The sequence below is a fragment of the Leucopleurus acutus genome (genome assembly GCF_964270905.1).
Source record: "Leucopleurus acutus genome assembly, chromosome: 18".
NCBI lineage: Eukaryota > Metazoa > Chordata > Mammalia > Artiodactyla > Delphinidae > Leucopleurus > Leucopleurus acutus.
In genome coordinates this window covers 38523831-38545390 of record NC_139160.1, presented here as the reverse complement: position 1 = coordinate 38545390, position 21560 = coordinate 38523831, and the positions used below count along the sequence as shown (strand labels likewise).

The 21560-nt window shown below is 36.5% G+C and overlaps 1 protein-coding gene across 4 annotated transcripts in view; it reads right to left on the bottom strand.

Moving 5' to 3' along the window:
- Positions 1–21560, bottom strand: part of PCDH9 (protocadherin 9) — a gene marked incomplete at both ends in the record, with an annotated part of 976886 nt that overhangs the window by 608942 nt on the left and 346384 nt on the right. For 2 of the 4 annotated variants that reach the window (XM_082859554.1, XM_082859556.1), the window contains one exon: positions 6571–6672. The exons of the other annotated variants lie outside the window; for them this stretch is intronic. In XM_082859554.1, coding sequence (XP_082715680.1) covers positions 6571–6672 — 102 coding nt within the window. The remainder of the gene's footprint in view (positions 1–6570; positions 6673–21560) is intronic. 4 annotated transcript variants of the gene reach the window in all.

The window sequence follows — 21560 nt, the reverse complement described above, 5'->3', positions numbered from 1 at the left end:
ATGCCAAAGGAACTTCTCTAGGTAGGAAACACAAGAGAAGGAAAAGACCTACAATACAAACCCAAAATAATTAAGAAAATGATAATAGGAACATGCATATTAATAATTACCTTAAATGTAAATGGATTAAATGCTCCAACCAAAAGACATAGACTGGCTGAATGGATAGAAAAACAAGACCTGCATATATGCTGTCTACAAGAGATCCACTTCAGTCCTAGGGACACATACAGACTGAAAGTGAGGGGATGGAAAAAGATATTCTATGCAAATGGAAATCAAAAGAAAGCTGGAGTATCAATTCTCATATCAGACAAAATAGAGTTTAAAACAAAGACTATTACAAGAGACAAAAAGTATACTACATAATGATCAAAGGATCAATCCAAGAAGAAGATATAACACTTGTAAATATTTATGCACCCAACATAGGAACACCTCAATATATAAGGCAAATACTAACAGTCATAAAAGGGGAAATCAACAGTAACACAATCATAGCAGGGGACTTTAACACCCCACTTTCATGAATGGGCAGTTCATCCAAAATGAAAATAAAAAAGTAAACACAAGCTTTTAATGATACATTAAACAAGATGGAGTTAATTGATATTTATAGGACATTCCATCCAAAAACAACAGAATACACTTTCTTCTCAAGTGCTCATGGAACATTCTTCAGGATAGATCATCTCTTAGGTCACAAGTCAAGCCTTGGTAAATTTAAGAAAATTGAAATCATATTAAGTATCTTTTCTGACCACAATGCTATAAGACTAGATATCAATTACAGGAAAAAAATCTCTAAAAAATACAAACACATGGAGGCTAAACAATACACTACATGATAACCAAGAGATAACTCAAGGAATCAAAGAGGAAACAAAAAAATACCTAGAACAAATGACAATGAAAACACAAAGACACAAAACCTATGGGGTGCAGCAAAACCTGTTCTAAGAGAGAAGTTTTTAGCAATACAATCCTACCTTAAGGAACAAGAAACATCTCAAGTAAACAACTTAACCTTACACCTAAAGCAATTAAAGAAAGAAGAACAAAAAAACCCCAAGTTTAGCAGAAGGAAAGAAATCATAAGATCAGATCAGAAATAAATGAAAAAGAAATGATGGAAAAAATAGCAAAGATCAATAAAACTAAAAGCTGGCTCTTTGAGAAGATAAATAAAATTGATAAACCATTAGCCAGACTCATCAAGAAAAAGAGGGAGAAGACTCAAATCAATAGAATTAGAAACAAGAAAGGAGAAGTAACAACTGACACTGCAGAAATACAAAGGATCATGAGAGATTACTACAAGCAACTATATACCAATAAAATGGACAACCTGGAAGAAATGGACAAATTCTTAGAAATGCACAACTTTCTCAGACTGAACCAGGAAGAAATAGATAATATGAACAGACTGCTCAAAAGCACTGAAATTGAAACTGTGATTAAATATCTTCCAACAAACAAAAGACCAGGACCAGATGACTTCACAGTCATCTGTGAAGTCATCTGTGAATTCAGTCATCTGAATTCGATCAAACATTTAGAGAAGAGTTAATACCTATCCTTCTCAAACTCTTCCAAAATATAGCAGAGAGAGGAACACTCCCAAACTCATTCTGTGAGGCTAACATCACCCTGATACCAAAACCAGACAAACATATCACAAAAAAGGAAAACTACAGACCAATGTCACTGATTAACATAGATGCAAAAATCCTCAAGAAAATACAAGCAAACAGAATCCAAAAGCACATTAACAGGATCATACACCATGATCAAGTGGGGTTTATCCCAGGAATGCAAGGATTTTCAGTATATGCAAATCAATCAATGTGATACACCATATTAACAAAATGAAGGAGAAAAACCATATGATCATCTCAATAGATGCAGAGAAAGGTTTTGACAAAATTCAACACCGATTTATGATAAAAACCCTCCAGAAAGGAGGCACAGAGGGAACTTACCTCAACATAATAAAGGCCATATATGACAAATCCACAGCCAACATCGTCCTCAATGCTGAAAAACTGAAACCATTTCCACTAAGATCAGGAACAAGACAAGGATGTCCCTCTCACCACTATTATTCAACATAGTTTTGGAAGTTTTAGCCACAGCAATCAGAGAAGAAAAAGAAATAAAAGGAAACCAAATTGGAAAAGAAGAAGTAAAGTTGTCACTGTTTGCAGATGACATGATACTATACATAGAGAATCCTAAAGATGCTACCAGAAAACTACAGAGCTAATCAATGCATTTGGTAAATAACAGGATATGGAATCAACAGAAGTCTCTTGTATTCTTATACACTAATGATGAAAAGTCTGAAAGTGAAATTAAGAAGACACTCCCATTTACCATTGCACCAAAAAGAATTAAATACCTAGAAATAAACCTACCTAAGGAGACAAAAGACCAATAAGCAGAAAATTATAAGACACTGATGAAAGAAATTAAAGCTGATACAAATAGATGGAGAGATATACCATGTTCTTGGATTGGAAGAATGAACATTGTGAAAATTACTATACTACCCAAAGCAATGTACACATTCATTGCAATCCCTATCAAACTACCACTGGCATTTTTTACAGAGCTAGAACAAAAAAATTCACAATTTGTTTGGAAGCACAAATGACCCCGAATATCCAAAGCAATCTTGAGAAGGAAAAATGGAGCTGGAGGAATCAGGCTTCCTGACTTCAGACTATACTACAAATATACAGTAATCAAGACAGTATGGTTCTGGCACAAAACAGAAAGTTAGATCAATGGAAGATGATAGAAAGCCCAGAGATAAACCCATGCACCTATGGTCACCTTATCTTTGATAAAGGAGGCAAGAATATACAATGGAGAAAAGACAGCCACTTCACTAAGTGGTGCTGGGAAACCTGGACAGCTACATTTAAAAGAATGAAATTAGAACACTCCCTAACACCATACACAAAAATAACCTCAAAATGGTTTAAAGACCTCAATGTAAGGCCATACACTATGAAATTCTTAGAGGAAATCATAGGCAGAACACTCTATGACATGAATCACAGAAAGATCATTTTTGACCCATCTCTTAGAGAAATGGAAATAGAAACAAAAATTAAAAAAATGGGACCTAATGAAACTTCAAAGCTTTTACACAGCAAAGGAAACCATAAACAAGATGAAAAGACAACCCTCAGATTGGGAGAAAATATTTGCAAATGAAGCAAGTGACAAAGGATTAATCTCCAAAATTTACAAGCAGCTCATGCAGCTCAAAATAAAAAACAAACAAACAACCCAATCCAAAAATGAGCAGAAGATCTAAATAGACACTTCTCCAGAGAAGATATACAGATTGCCAACAAACACATGAAAGGATGCTCAACATCACTAATCATTAGAGAAATGCACATCAAAACTACCATGCAATATCATCTCACTCCGGTCTGAATGGCCATCATCAAAAAATCTACAAACAATAAATGTTGGAGAGGGTGTGGAGAAAGTTTACACTCTTGCCCTGTTGGTGGGGATGTAAACTGATACAGCCACTATGGAGAACAGTATGGAGGTTCCTTAAAAAACTAAAAATAGAACTACCATACGACCCAGCAATCTCACTCCTGGGCATATATCCTGAGAAAACTATAATTCAAAAAGAGTCATGTACCCCAATGTTCATTGCAGCTCTATTTGCAATAGCCAGGACATAGAAGCAACCTAAGTGTCCAGCGACAGATGAATGGATAAAGAAGTTGTGGCACATATATTCAATAGAATATTACTCAGCCATAACAGGAAACGAAATTGAGTTATCTGTACTGTGGTGGATGGACCTAGAGTCTTTCATACATTGTGAAGTAAGTCAGAAAGAGAAAAACAAATACTGTATGCTAACACATATATATATATATATATAGAATCTAAAAAAAAAAATGGTCATGAAGAACCTAGGGGCAAGATTGGAGTAAAGACGCAGACCTACTAGAGAATGGACTTGAGGACAAGGGGAGGGGGAAAGGTAAACTGGGACAAAGTGAGAGAGTGGTAGTGTATATATGGACATATAAACACTCCCAAATGTAAAATAGACAGCTAGTGGCAAGCAGTCGCATAGCACAGGGAGATCAGCTCGGTGCTTTGTGACCAGCTAGAAGGGTTGCATGTGGAGGGTGAGAGGGAGGGAGATGCAAGAGGGAAGAGATATGGGTATATATGTATAACTGATTCACTTTGTTATAAAGCCGAAATTAACACACCATATTAAAGCAATTATACTCCAATAAAAACGTTTAAAAAAATCAGAGATAGTCATTCTGCATTTAAAAAAAATGTGTACTTAAGAAATTAGGCATATTATTATCAAAAGCAATGCACACATAAGGAGCTTGAAACACATCTGGCACAGAGGACATGCTACAAAAGTGTCCATTTTCTAAATCATTATATTTTATGGTATCATAGACCACTAGAGAGATATAGGACCTAAGAGATAACTTACTTTGAAACCACTCAGACTACAATTGGCCTGGAGTATATATGATGGTTAAATGAAAATTCGTGAGATAAAAGTTTTCTGAAGTATTTTCTTTCTTTCTTTTGTTTATGAACATAGCACAGCAGATTTATTTTCACTATTCTTTGATGATTGGAGTCATAATATAAATTGACATTGTAACTCTTAGTATCATTTTTTCTTGTCAATATTCCCTAGAACTTTAGTCTAATAAACTCTGTACACACTGTGTTCCTATGCTTTGAGACTTATAAAATATCTAGGGAAGAAAAATATCTGGTTCATAGAAAATTATTTTAATTACAGCTCATTTAAATTCCTTAGAAAAAATAAGAAAATCTTCAGTTAACAATTTTCATATTCTACTCTCTTGGGTAATTCAAGAGGTCTCTGGGGAGGAGTATGGATTGTTTACTCAAAAGATACAGACATGAAAATGTTATATAAATGAGTATAATTCTTAGGAATTTGAAATCAACTTGGATTTCAATGGTGTTCAGGTCATTCTGGATGGGCTTTTTAAAGGTTTACATGAGTGTTTATGAATGAAACATTTATTTCTGCTATAGAATAAGGGTTGCATTATTATTGAATGGAATAAGGGTGAGTAATGGCACACACTCCTGTGTTCTAGACACTTGACACATACATAGTGATGATGAACAAAGGGTTAAAAATTACAGTTCTTCTCTCAACTGTCAAGTGATTAAGATTTTGGAGAGAGAAAGATAAAGAAAATAAAAGCAAAGCAGGAAGAAGACTATAGAAGGATGTTTCTAAATAGCTCTACACAAAGAAAAAGAAAAATAAGAAGAAAATTCATGGAGGAAAAATTAGGGGATAAGCTGCCTCAAATGTCACTTTATCCTTTTTCCACCTCAGTTAATGGTATGTCCAATAAAAGAAGTTGCCTACTCAATCAAACTTCTATTAATCAAAGTAGTTTCTCTGACCTACATTACACCCGGAACTTTGAAAAGGATAGATTCCTTTAGTTGGCAAAAACACTTTCCTGTTAATAATAATTAATAATTATTAATAATAATCAAAACGTTTTCAGTACCTTTAAGGAAATGGGGGGGGGGGAACCTAGCTTCAATGAGAAAATAGAGAAAATGGAAAACACATGAGCACACCAGCACACACACATACATATATACCCATATACATATTCTATCTATCATCTTTTTACAATCTATGTTGTGACAGTGGACAATAGGTGAAACAAATATGTGTGCATTAATACTAGAGTCAATTATTGAAACACAATTCATTAACAATATGGATCTTTTACTGCACAATGTGAACATACTTAGCATTATTAAACTCTACACTTAAAATGATTAAAATAGTAAATTTCATGTTATGTGTTTTAAATTACAATTTATTTTTAAATGAAAAATAACATATTCCTACATCCAGCCATATTAGAATAATTGGTACTGGAATAGCTCTCCCTCCAAAAAAAATAAATAAATAAAAAATATGGATCTTATACAGTGGATGAACCCATTAAGAAAAAAGGAAAATGGTGATTTTTATTTTAAATTAAAACATACAGGACACTAAAGGATCAAGCTGAGAAAAAGTAGTAAAAAAGAAAAGATTAATGAAAACTCCAATTTAACCTGTTATTAAGCAGCATTGTGTTCTTTGTCTTCCTTGAGTATAGCGGATGAAGCAAATCAATCTTTCAACAAATTGATGTGGGCATTTTTAGCTCAACTAATAAAAATGAATTAAGAACATTTAAAAATAAAGTTGCTCATTGCTTTCTCCAAAAATTGGTAAAAATCAACACTTTGCATTCAATGACAAGAACACTATATTTCATATTTCGACCATTACTAAAAAAGGAAAAAAGATTGCTTTCTTTTTGTTCTAATATCGTTTATTTAAAGTTGTTTTAAAAAAGGTACTAGTGTAAAAATACAACCATAAAAGGGGTCATCAAAGAAAATATTTATAATAGTTAACTTAGAGTATTTAAAACCACTAGGAAAATGCAAATTGCTCAGTACCAACATGGTCTCTATAGAGTTATGGCATACCTCATAATGGCTTTCTTCATTTTCCTGAATGTGGAAACCCACAGAGCTGGGACATTTCTGAGGAGTGACAGGAATATTGTCACTTTTGCTGTGTGAGTTACACTGAAAGAGATTACCAAATAATTGTGATAAACTACTCCACATTAAGAATGTCTATTGAGAGACATGGTTATTTGCTAAGCAACTAATAAAGGAGGTCCCTGTGAACTAACAGGGGTCTCCCTCAGGTACATGTATTCATATTGAGCCTTTACCAAAAAAATAAAAAAATGGTATATAGTATAAAAAATAATAATAGATATTATTATTATCCCCAGTTACAGATGAAGAAAATGAGGCATAAAAATATATTTTTCCCAAAGTTGGGCTATTACCCAGCTCTCTGGGACCATGCCCTATACCTTATCTACCATATGCATGTCATTATAAATGACACATTTTAAGTAGATAAAACTGAAAAATTAAAAGTTTAAGGTCTTAAAATATTACTTCACTTTTTTCTGTACCAAATACAAAATATTTTTAAATACAGGTTAACTAAAATAATTCACCTAGAAATGGATGTGAACTGTAAAACATAAGATATTAAATTATGGCTTGGCCTTTCTCCATGAAAATATTAAAATGATTGTTTTCCATATTCCTCACAAGAGTTGTTTTATGTGAAAAGATATTCACTTTCTTTCATCCTTGCTTCCTTCTTTCCTAAATCTCTTATTAGATTCAAGGCTGCTTGGTCATTTATTAAATATCACATTGGGGTGTCTCAGGTTTCTACTTTAATAAAAGATATTGTAGTGCCTCCCAAAGGGGTTCATCATTGGTATATAACCTTTCCTCTCTTATAAGACCACAGAGTCTGCACAAGTTTTTATGATGTAAGAAGGGAAGATAATATTTTTCAAACTAGAATTCCACATTTTTGGTGCACTAATGAAATTTTACTTTCCCCATACCAGAGAACAATCTGTTAGAAAATTACTATTAAATACGTTTTAAAAAGCAAGTGAGGGGCTTCCCTGGTGACGCAGTGGTTGGGAGTCCACCTGCCGATGCACAGGACGCAGGTTCGTGTCCCGGTCTGGGGGGATCCCACATGCCGCGGAGCGGCTGGGCCCATGAGCCGTGGCCACTGAGCCTGCGTGTCTGGAACCTGTGCTCCGCAACGGAAGGGGCCACAACAGTGAGAGGCCCACGTACCGCAAAAATAAATAAATAAATAGAAATTAAAAAGCAAGTGAGTTTTAGAGTTTGGCATAATTGAGGTCAGTATATTTTCATCTCAAAACCACCATTTTATATATTTATGTGTATTTTAAAATAGTCACATTACATTTTTTAAAACTTTTTTTTAATTTTAAACACAGAAAAATGGAAAATATTCTAAAAATAATTTCAGAATACCTTTCATTACATTCCAACAATGTCAATTTTTAATTATCTCATTTATTTTTCTTTGTTTGTTTAAAAGCCATAGCAATATGGCAGACTAGGAAAGCATGACTCTGAAACGCAAACCCATATTAGAAACCTTTCAGCATCAAAAAAAATATATGCCTGTCCTCTCTAAAAAAATATTATTTCAAGCCTGTTCAAAACCTGCCTCTTCTAGGAACTCTTCGTGGGTAATGAAATAAATGATTGCATATAACTTCTGTTTGCAACCTGAGTGACTTAGTTGCTGCTCTGCCAGTATTAATTCTTGGAATGTGCCTGAGTTTGTCTGAACAACTTCGCTGTTAATTATGAAGGCGTATCTTTGATATCTCTCTACAGCAGCTTCCTTAGCTTTCAAAAAAAGAAAGTTTAGGCCTTAAAACAGTTATTTTCATCTGTGACATTTTAGTCTCTCAATTCCTATCCCTAGCTTCTCCTCATATCTATTCATGCTGATTAATCTTTTTAAAACATCTCATGTATGATGCAGTTTTTCTCCCTAGAAACTTTTCATCAATTCCTGTGGCCCAGCAGTGGCTCTCATTCTGCCTGTGTATTAGAATCACCCAGGGAGCTTTAAAAAGTGTCAATGACTGAGCCCTACCTCACACCAGATAAATTAGGGCTCAGGCAAAAATACTTTTGAAATATCCAGCTAATTCTAATGTGAAATCAGAGTTTAGAATCCCTGGATTAGGGTTTTGATTTCTTTTCTGGCCTCAGGATACTATAAGGAATTTTGGCCTCACTCCCCTTTCAATCTGATCTCTTGCTCCTTAGCATTTGTTCATCCTTTTCCTTATTTAACCTTCTGTGTATTAGGTGATACTGGTGATTTTTTTTCATGGATATATCATAATACATCTGAAACTGAAAAAAATCCTTTACTTGCATAATACTTTATACTTTTACATATAAGATTTTATGTATTATCCACAAGAAACCTCTGCAGAGAGAGGTAGAAAATATAATCTTACCTTAACAGATGGGGAAGGCAGAGGTTCAGATATATTCAAAGCCCTCTGTGCAAAGATTTGCCCAGTAAAATCACTCCTAAGTGACAAGACTTGGGCTATTGCTACTCTGCCATAACTCCCTTAAGGGAGTCATTCATTTGCTTATTCATTCACATATTCTATTCTGTTTGTTCATTTGTTTGATCGTCAGATATTTGCTGAGTGCAGGTTATGTATCAGGATTTTAGTGTCTCACGAAGGTATGGTATTTCATATCTGCGATAGTCTCACACTAGCAGTGAAGCCATAATTAGAAACACAAAAACCACTGTGATGTGCATAAGTTGCTAAGGGACAGAAGAGAGAACTGTGAGATTCCTGTGAGCAGACTCTTGAAAGATGGGCCAATGAGGCAATCATGGCAAGCACAGTCGTCAGGAGAGAACAGACATCATATGCAAAGTCTAGAAGACATGAATTCTCAGGACTTGCCTATGAGCTGCAAGTAGTTCAATAGTGCTTTAACCATGGATCATGTGAGATATGCTATGAGGATAGGGACAGAGGTTATTAGTGAATGGAATTTAATGGTTAGACCCAATGATGAGAAGTTATAGTACTGGACTTAATATAAGAGAGGACAACCAAATAATGGAATGGCACTTTATATACAGTGGGTGTCAAAGGTGAGCTTTTATCATCATTCCTTCTTTACCTCCCTAAGGTAGTGAATAAGCAAAATGAATGCATTTGCAATATAACTCACACTAGGGTAAGTTCCTCTATCTAAACAAGATTTCACCCCTATGCCTCTCCGATGTCTAATTCTGGAGCAGCCTCTGTCTATAGAACAGTGAATGGCATCCAAGGAAAAGTTGAATCCACTGTTATTTCATCACTTTTTATTTTTTTTTAGTGTTATGAGGTAAATAACTTCTAGGGATTACAAATCTATGAATCAGAGCAAAAAAGAAAGAAAAAATAACACTATAAACAGTATTTTGATATCTGACATTATTAATAGCCCAAACTTTAAGGAAACAAGTTCTTAAGGGAAAAACAATTTAATTACTATGAATTCTTCCCAACAAGTTTCTATTTCAGAGGGAGTTGCAGCTGAAAATAGAAAGAAGCTTTATTGTAAAAGTCTTGAGATTTCACCCACTAAATATACACTAATATGTATAAAATAGATAACAAATAAGTACCTGCTGTATAAAAAAGTAAATAAAATAAAATTCAAAAAAAAAATTCCCATTTTCCAAATTTGATATGAATAACTATATAATGAATTATGGCTAAGATGGATTTGCTAAAACAGATTTAATATTGCAGGATTCATATGTAAATCAAACTTAAGAGATCTAGAGCGCACTAACAACAATCATATTCAATGGCGATCACTGTAAATACATTTATTTTATACTTTAAAGTCTATCTGATATTTTCCACTTAATAGTCTCATTTTATTATGTGTATAATGCTCCTCTCCCTTAAACACTTGTCATAGTTCCTGGGGAATTGTCATTCACTAGCTACAGAAATACCTACACAAATTTGGCTCATAATCAGGAATATTAGCTCTTTCATTTTTGACACAAATTCCTAATGAAGTACTTCATAAACAAAATATCAAGAGAAAAACAACAGCAGTAGCAAAAGCAATAAAAGTTTTACGGGGGGACGAGGGGAAGATGGCGGAAGAGTAAGACGCGGAGATCACCTTTCTCCCCACAGATACACCAGAAATACATCTACACGTGGAACAACTCCTACAGAACACCTACTGAACCCTGGCAGAAGACCTCAGACCTTCCAAAAGGCAAGAAACTCCCCACGTACCTGGCTAGGGCAAAAGAAAAAAAGGAAAGACAGAGACAAAAGAATAAGGACGGGGCCTGCACCAGTGTGAGGGAGCCATGAAAGAGGAAAGGTTTCCACACACTGGGAAGCCCCTTCGTGGGCGGAGACTGTGGGTGGCGGAGAGGGGAAGCTTTGGAGCCTTGGAGGAGAGCACAGCAACAGGGGTGCGGAAGGCAAAGCGGGGAGATTTCCGCACAGAGGATCGGTGCCGACCGGCACTTGCCAGCCCGAGAGGCTTGTCAGCTCACCCGCCGGGGTGGGTGGGGCTGGGAGCTGAGGCTCGGGCTTCCGTCAGAGCACAGGCAGCATGAACACAGCCTGAAGGGGTTAGTGCACCACGCCTAGCCGGCAGGGAGTCCGGGAAAAGGTCTGGAGCTGCTGAAGAGGCAAGAGACTTTTTTCTTCCCTCTTTGTTTCCTGGTGCACGAGGAGAGGGGATTAAGAGTGCTGCTTAAAGGAGCTCCAGAGAAGGGCGTGAGCCGCGGCTAAAAGCGTGGACCCCAGAGACGGCAAGAGACGCTAAGGCTGCTGCTGCCGCCACCAAGAAGCCTGTGTGTGAGCATATGTCACTATCCACACCTCCCTTCCAGGGAGCCTGTGCAGCCCGCCACTGCCAGGGTCCTGGGATCCAGGGACAACTTCCCTGGGAGAACACACGGTGAGCCTCAGGATGGTGCAACATCACGCCGGCCTCTGCCGCTGCAGGCTCGCCACGCACTCCATGCCCTTCCCTCCCCCAGGCGTGAGTGAGCCAGAGTCCCCGAAGCAGCTGCTCCTTTAACTCCGTCCTGTCTGGGCGAAAAACAGACGCCCTCTGGGGACCTACACGCAGAGGCGGGGCCAAATCCAAAGCTGAGCCCCTGGGAGCTGTGAGAACAAAGAAGAGAAAGAGAAATCTCTCCCAGCAGCCTCAGAAGCAGCGGATTAAAGCTCCACAATCAACTTGATGTACCCTGCATCTGTGGAATATATGAATAGACAATGAATCATCCCAAATTGAGGATTCTGAGCCGCGTGGATGAAAGGCTGTTGGTGCTGCAGCCAGGAGTCAGTGCTGTGCCTCTGAGGTGGGAGAGCCAACTTCAGGACACTGGTCAACAAGAGACCTTCCAGCTCCACATAATATCAAATGACAAAAATCTCCCAGAGATCTCCACCTCAACACCAGCATCCAGCTTCACTCAACGACCAGCAAGCTACAGTGCTGGACACCCTATGCCAAACAACTAGCAAAACAGGAACACAACACCACCCATTAGCAGAGAGGCTGTGTAAAATCATAATAAGTCCACAGCCACCCCAAAATACACCACCAGACGTGGACCTGCCCACCAGAAAGACAAGATCCAGCCTCATCCACCATAATACAGGCACTAGTCCCCTCCACCAGGAAGCCTACACAACCCACAGAACCAACCTTAGCCACTTCGGACAGACACTGAAAACAACGGGAACTATGAACCTGCAGCCTGCAAAAAGGAGACCCCAAACTTAGGAAGATAAGCAAAATGAGAAGACAGAAAAACACACAGCAGATGAAGGAGCAAGACAGAAACCCACCAGACCTAACAAATGAAGAGGAAATAGGCAGTCTACCTGAAAAAGAATTCAGAATAATGATAGTAAAGATGATGCAAAATCTTGGAAATAGAATAGACAAAATGCAAGAAACATTTAAAAAGGACCTAGAAGAACTATAAATGAAACAAACAATGATGAACAACACAATAAATGAAATGAAAAATACTCTAGATGGGATCAATAGCAGAATAACTGAGGCAGAAGAACGGATAAGTGATCTGGAAGATAAAATAGTGGCAATAACTACTGCAGAGCAGAATAAAGAAAAAAGAATGAAAAGAACTGAGGACAGTCTCAGAGACCTCTGGGACAATATTAAATGCACCAACATTCGAATTATAGGGGTTCCAGAAGAAGAAGAGAAAAAGAAAGGGACTGAGAAAATATTTGAAGAGATTATAGTTGAAAACTTCCTTAATATGGGAAAGGAAATAGTTAATCAAGTCCAGGAAACACAGACAGTCCCATACAGGATAAATCCAAGGAGAAATATGGCAAGACACATATTAATCAAAATGTCAGAAATTAAATACAGAGAAAGCATATTAAAAGCAGCAAGGGAGAAACAACAAATAACACACAAGGGAATCCCCATAAGGTTAACAGCTGATCTTTCAGCAGAAACTCTGCAAGTCAGAAGGGAGTGGCAGGACATATTTAAGGTGATGAAGGAGAAAAACCTGCAACCAAGATTACCCTACCCCACAAGGATCTCATTCAGATTTGATGGAGAAATTAAAACCTTTACAGACAAGCAAAAGATGAGAGAGTTGATCACCACCAAACCAGCTTTACAAGAAATGCTAAAGGAACTTCTCTAGGCAAGAAAAACAAGAGAAGGAAAAGACCTACAATAAGAACATGAAACAATTAAGAAAATGGGAATAGGAACATACATATCGATAATTACCTTAAATGTGAATGGACTAAATGCTCCGACCAAAAAACACAGATTGGCTGAATGGATACAAAAACAAGATCCATATATATGCTGTCTACATGAGACCCACTTCAGATGTAGAGACACGTACAAACTGAAAGTAAGGGGATGGAAAAAGGTATTCCATGCAAATGGAGACCAAAAGAAAGCTGGAGTAGCAATTCTCATATCAGACAAAATAGACTTTAACATAAAGACTATTAGAAGAGACAAAGAAGGACACTACATAGTGATCAAGGGATCAATCCAAGAAGAAGATATAACAGTTGTAAATATTTATGCACCCAACATAGGAACACCTAAATACATAAGGCAAATACTAGCAGCCATAAAAGGGGAAATCAACAGTAACACATTCATAGTAGGGGACTTTAACACCCCACTTTCACCAATGGGTAGATCATCCAAAATGAAAATAAATAAAGAAACACAAGCTTTAAATGATACATTAAACACGATGGACTTAATTGATATTTATAGGACACTCCATCCAAAAACAAGAGAATACACATTTTTCTCAAGTGCTCATGGAACATTCTCCAGGATAGATCATATCTTGGGTCACAAATCAAGCCTTGGTAAATTTAACAAAATGGAAATTGTATCAAGTATCTTTTCTGACCACAATGCTATGAGACTAGATATCAATTACAAGGAAAGATCTGTAAAAAATACAGACACATGGAGGCTAAACAATACACTACTTAATAACGAAGTGATCACTGAAGAAATCAAAGAGGAAATTAAAAAAATACCTTGAAATAAATGACAATGGAGACACAATGACCCAAAACCTATGGGATGCACCAAAAGCAGTTCTAAGAAGGAAGTTTATAGCAATACAAGCCCACCTTAAGAAACAGGAAACATCTCGAATAAACAACCTAACATTGCACCTAAAGCAATTAGAGAAAGAAGAACAAAAGAACCCCAAAGTTAGCAGAAGGAAAGAAATAATAGAAATCAGATCAGAAATAAATGAAAAAGAAATGAAGGAAACGATAGCAAAGACCAATAAAACTAAAAGCTGGTTCTTTGAGAAAAAAAAAAAAAAACTAGATAAACCATTAGCCAGACTCATCAAGAAAAAGAGGGAGAAGACTCAAATCAATAGAATTAGAAATGAAAAAGGAGAAGTAACAACTGACACTGCAGAAATACAAAAGATCAGGAGAGATTACTACAAGCAACTCTATGCCAATAAAATGGACAACCTGGAAGAAATGGACAAATTCTTAGAAATGCAAAACATGCCAAGACTGAATCAGGAAGAAATAGAAAATATGAACAGACCAATCACAAGCACTGAAATTGAAACTGTGATTAAAAATCTTCCAACAAACAAAAGCCCAGGACCACATGGCTTCACAGGTGAATTCTATCAAACATTTAGAGAAGAGCTAACACCTATCCTTCTCAAACTCTTCCACAATATAGCAGAGGGAGGAACACTCCCAAATTCTTTCTATGAGGCCACCATCACCTTGATACCAAAACCAGACAAGGATGTCACGAAGAAAGAAAACTACAGGCCAATATCACTGATGAACATAGATGCAAAAATCCTCAAAAAATACTAGCAAACAGAATCCAACAGCACATTCAAAGGATCATACACCATGATCAAGTGGGGTTTATCCCAGGAATGCAAGGATTCTTCAATATACGCAAATCAGTCAATATGATAAACCGTATTAACTAATTGAAGAAGAAAAACCATATGATCATCTCAATAGATGCAGAGAAAGCTTTTGACAAAATTCAACACCCATTTATGATAAAAACCCTGCAGAAAGTAGGCATAGAGGGAACTTTTCTCAACATAATAAAGGCCATATATGACAAGCCCACAGACAACATCATCCTCAATGCTGAAAAACTGAAAACATTTCCACTAAGATCAGGAAGAAGACAAGGTTGCCCACTCTCATCACTCTTATTCAACATAGTTTTGGAAGTTTTAGCCACAGCAATCAGAGAAGAAAAGGAAATAAATGGAATCCAAATTGGAAAAGTAAAGTTGTCACTGTTTGCAGATGACATACTATACATAGAGAATCCTAAAGATGCTACCAGAAAACTACTAGAGCTAATCAACGAATTTGGTAAGGTTGCAGGATACAAAATTAATGCACAGAAATCTTTGGCATGCCTATACACTAATGATGAAAAATCTGAAAGTGAAATCAAGATGACACTCCCATTTACCATTGCAAACAAAAGAATAAAATATCTAGGAATAAACCTACCTAAGGAGACAAGAGACCTGTATGCAGAAACTTATAAGACACTGATTAAAGAAATTAAAGATGATACAAATAGATGGAGAGATATACCATGTTCTTGGATTGGAAGAATCAACATTGTGAAAATGACTCTACTACCCAAAGCAACCCACAGATTCAATGCAATCCCTATCAAACTACCATTGGTATTTTTCACAGAACTAGAACAAACAATTTCACAATTTGTATGGAAACACAAAAGACCCTGAATAGCCAAAGCAATCTTGAGAACGAAAAACGGAGCTGGAAGTATCAGTCTCCCTAACTTCAGACTATACTACAAAGCTACAGTAATCAAGACAGTATGGTACTGGCACAAAAACAGAAAGATAGATCAATGGAATAGGATAGAAAGCCCAGAGATAAACCCATGCACATATGGTCACCTTATCTTTGATAAAGGAGGCAGGAATGTACAGTGGAGAAAGGACAGCCTCCTCAATAAGTGGTGCTGGGAAAACTGGACAGGTACATGTAAAAGTATGAGATTAGATCACTCCCTAACACCATACACAAAAATAAGCTTAAAATTGATTAAAGACCTAAGTGTAAGGCTAGACACTATGAAACTCTTAGAGGAAAACTTAGAACACTCTATGACATATATCACAGCAAGATCCTTTTTGACCCACCTCCTAGAGAAATGGAAATAAAAACAAAAATAAACAAATAGGACCTAATGAAACTTCAAAACTTTTGCACAGCAAAGGAAACCATAAACAAGACCAAAAGACAACCCTCAGAATGGGAGAAAATATTTGCAAATGAAGCAACTGAGAAAGGATTAATTTCCAAAATTTACAAGCAGCTCATGCAGCTCAATAACAACAACAACAACAAAAAAAACCCAAAAATCTAATCCAAAAATAGGCAGAAGAATTAAATAGACATTTCTCCAAAGTAGATATACAGACTGCCAACAAATACATGAAAGAATGCTCAACATCATTAATCATTAGAGAAATGCAAAACAAAACTACAATGAGATATCATCTCACACCAGTCAGAATGGCCATCATCAAAAAATCTAGGAACAATAAATGCTGTAGAGGGTTTGGAGAAAAGGGAACACTCTTGCACTGCTGGTAGGAATGTGAAATGGTACAGCCACTATGGAGAACAGTATGGAGGTTCTTTAAAAAACTACAAATAGAACTACCATATGACCCAGCAATCTCACTACTGGGCATATACCCTGAGAAAACCATAATTCAAAAAGAGTCATGTACCAAAATGTTCATTGCAGCTCTATTTACAGTAGCCAGGAGATGGAAAAAACCTAAGTTGTCCATCATTGGATGAATGGATAAAGAAGATGTGGCACATATATACAATGGAATATTAGCCATAAAAAGAAACAAAATTGAGCTATTTGTAATGAGGTGTATAGACCTAGAGTCTGTCATACAGAGTGAAGTAATCAGAAAGAGAAAGACAAATACCGTATGCTAACACATATATATAGAATTTAAGAAAAAATATGTCATGAAAAACCTAGGGGTAAGACAGGAATACAGGCACAGACCTACTAGATAACGGACTTGAGGATATTGGGAGGGGGAAGGGTGAGCTGTGACAAAGTGAGAGAGAGGCATGGACATATATACACCACCAAACGTAAGGTAGATAGCTAGTGGGAAGCAGCCGCATAGCAGAGGGAGATCAGCTCGGTGCTTTGTGATCGCCTAGAGGGGTGTGATAAGGAGGGTGGGCGGGAGCGAGACGCAAGAGGGAAGAGATATGGTGACATATGTATATGTATAACTGATTCACTTTGTTATAAAGCAGAAACTAAGGCACCATTGTAAAGCAATTCCCCCAATTAAAAAAAAAGAAGTTTGATGAAAAAACACATAACCATAAGTAAGACACTGCTGTTTTCTTTGCTACGAAGGGGGTTCTTTACATTTTCCACCCAACTCTGTAGTAGCTGCAATATGGCCTGTTATTCTGTTACTCCTCCTACCTTCTTACAAAAGCAATTTTTGCTAAAAATCAATGGTGCTGGTATAAAATTTATACAATCATTATAGAGGCCGCCTTGTATTTTTATGCTATACAAAAGCAACTTTTGCTAAAAATCAATGGTGCTGGTATAAAATTTATAAAATCATTATAGAGCCGCCTTGTATTTTTATGCTATAGGTTTCATTAAATAACCATTCCTTTTGTTAAAACTTCCCACTGAAACTATTATTCCTACCCATTTTAAGAAACTAGTGATTACTTTCATGAAGAATTGGTAAACATTCTTAAATTTTTAATACAAAAGTTCTAAAGGTAAATAAAATATTGACATTTACAGAAAAAAATCTACTTAAAAGGATTGTCTATACTTGGTGTTTTCAACCTCTCCATCCATTCCTTTGGGAAGCCCATGTGTGTCACTTTTTTTTTTTTTTTTTTTTTTTTTTTTGCGGTACACGGGCCTCTCAGTGTTGTGGTCTCTCCCGTTGCGGAGCACAGGCTCCAGACGCGCAGACTCAACGACCACGGCTCACGGGCCCAGCCACTCAGTGACATGTGGGATCTTCCCGGACCTGGGCACCTCTCAAACACTGCGCCATCAGGGAAGCCCCGTGTCACATTTTTTACCACCCCTTTCCATTGAAACTGTTCTTTCACCATCTCCAAGGATAGTAACTCAAAGGGCAATTCTCAGTCCTCCTCTCACTTGACACAACTGATAATTCCTTCCTTCAAGATGCATTTATTTCATTCGCCCTCCAGGACACCACAAACTCCTTGTTGTCTTTTTATCTCTCATGTTTTACTTCTGGAATCATTTAACTGTACGTGTTGCTATTGTCATTGTTAAAACTGAAAAGCTTGGAGAAAACGAAGCTTGATTACTTTCTCAGGAAGTATGTTTTCTGATGGCATACTCCACTGTTTCCCAATTCTAAAATACTTTCTCAAACAGATCCATGAATGATTTCCTATTTATAAGCTGACAAGAGAAGGGCTCTTAGAATGTTCCTAAACATGCTTACATCAAACCATATATTTTTGTGAATATTTCAGGAAGCTGATAAAATTTATATTTTAAGGGCTTCCCTGGTGGCACAGTGGTTGAGAATCTGCCTGCTAATGCAGGGGACACGGGTTTGAGCCCTGGTCTGGGAGGATCCCACACGCCACGGAGCAACTAGGTCCGTGAGCCACAACTACTGAGCCTGCGTGTCTGGAGCCTGTGCTCCGCAACAAGAGAGGCCGCGATAGTGAGAGGCCCGCGCACCGGGATGAAGAGTGGCCCCCACTTGCCACAACTAGAGAAAGCCCTCTCAAAGAAATGAAGACCCAACACAGAAAAAATAAAATAAATTAATAAACTCCTACCACCAACATCTTCTTTAATATATATATATATATTTTAAGAGATCCGTAGTGTACATTCCGATTTCTGAAAATCTGTTCCAAACATTTAATGTCCTGAAACTTAGTGTCTCAAATCAGGAAGCCTTGAGCTTGTATCTCCTTCTTTCTCTCTAATGTCTTCTATGAGTCCTTCTCTACTGGTTTATTGTCCTGTCATCATTAAATATGATTGGAAAACAAAGCTAAAACACTCATCAAGAAGTGTGAACAGTTAGGTATTCACCCTATGCAATACATATTTTGATTTAAAAAGAAAATGCAGTATAATAAATTTAAAAAACAAATACCATATAAATGGTATTTAGTTTTAAAATCATAGAAATACAGGTGGCTAGAATACATATCAGTGTAGAGATTACTTATGTAGAATGAGAAAAAATTGTGAACTGTAAAAGTACTCAAAAGGAATGTCAACTGTACCAGTAGTATACAGGTGTCTGCTTGTTTATTTTGTAAAGATTAAAAAAAATTGTTTTGTCTCTCTTCTTTTCTTAAAAAAGTATTTTCCTTTAAAAATTGGAAAGAGAAATATCAGAAAATATTAACATATATTTGTTCTGGGTGCCAGGGACATAGGTATTTTCCTTATTTCTCTTTACTCTTTCTGAGCTTTTCAAATAACTGAAAATGAATTAGCACATAGAAAAATAATTAGCATGGCTTTGTTAAAAATCTGTATCATCCACCTCAACAAGGTTGTAGATAATGGTTATGAAAGAGCTTTATAAACTATAAAATCTTGAAATGGTGCCTCTTCAGAAATAAAGGTGCCACATGGGAGGTAGATCCCTTTTGATATGGCTCAGTATAAACCCTTCCCTTTTTAGTAGAAAATGTTTCTTTTAGAAACATGTTGGTTTTCTTTCTATGGTACTATGGCTTAAAGGTCTTTCAGTACTTCCTCTAAATAGGTTTTGCTTTCTTTCACTTCACAAGAGAACATGATCCTCCTGTTGACAATTTATCTCCAGTATCTAGTACAATGCCTGCAGCATTACCAGGTATTTTATAAATATTTTATGTGAAAATTTTAAGTGAAATGAAAGAATAAATGCAAGACTTTTACAGAGACTTGTATTCACCTAGATTATTTTGGCCTCTAACTCCCTGGTAATAATTTCTTTGTAGCTGTTTTCCTTTTTCTTTTATGTTTTTGTCTCCAGCAGACAAATTCATTGCAAAATTGCAAAATTATTATTCCCAAGACCTACATTTTGTGTCGTGAATGCTAACACAAAAATAAAGTACGTTAGTCTTATAGATTGAGAATATCTGTATTAAAAACAAAAAACAAAGCAGTGGATTTAGTCATCATGGTTTGTTGCTCCAACTGGACCTTTAGTAAATCATAGCTGAAAGCATCTTTCTCACAGTAATATGTTATATAAGTGGATAAATTTGAATTGATCTACTGCATATATGAACAGATTTGCTCCTGTTCATCTTCTGGGCCCTGCACCATTTCCCTACACAGGAGACTTTGCCAGGTCCAGCCTCTTGGTTCTTCAGGGCATCATACCCCCCGGGTATGCAAGTTGACTGGGATCTACTTCAAAACTCCCTGAACTGATCAATAGCCCTTCTCACTTTGTGTAAATTCCCCTCCACCCTTCTCACAATCCCCATCCAGTATCTTCTTTCAGTCCTGAGGTAAGATTTCTTCTCCCTTCTTGATGTTCCAAAGGTACCTCCTCCCATTTCGTCTACAATAGTACTTGCTTTCTCCTCTGTCCTAACAAGCTTTTCCATTTTTAGTCCAGGTTTGCAAAGAGACTAGATAGATGGAGGCAGTCACCTCTGCTCAATGAACAGGAAGAAGTTGACTGTTCCATGTGGGATTTGTGAAAAAACAAAAGCTGATTTTATATAGTCTTTTGGCACAGGCCATTAAGTAGGCTAGTTGGCTTCCCTCAATTATAGTTCCCTGTTATCAAGTGAAATTAACAGACAAAAAGATGTATTTCTTATCGTGCACATTGTTATTGCAAGGAGGTCACTTTTAAAGCATTAGTATAATATTTACCTCTGCCTACTATTTTATAATATACTAAGTTGAATCCACTTATTCCAAAACCGCTAAGATATAGGAATACTTTGTAACAAAATAAAATTTTAACAAATATAAGCAAAAAGAGGAAAAAAATCTATGAATGTGGAATTAACATCTGATGAAATTCAGTAAATGATTCAAGTTGAATTATCAGATGAAACATTTTTTCCCCTTTGTTTAGGGATTCTTCTTATGCTATTCCAAAATTTAATGGTCTCTATCATAAGCTGGCTGACATTTTTGAAACAATTGTAACAATTTAATAAAAAGTATAGGTGCCAAGTACTGTAACCAAGAAATAGCTTTCTCTCAGTGTGTTATTGCCTAAGTGGTATTTGAGAGCAATCTATTGCTATAAATATCATTGGTTATTATAAAGATTTAGCAACTCTGTATATTGTTCATTTCCTGAGAATGCTTGATTTTCCTTCTATGCAATGACTTTCAAGGTTTTTCTTAATGGACAATTCACAAATGCAGAACTTGAGATAGAGAGAAAG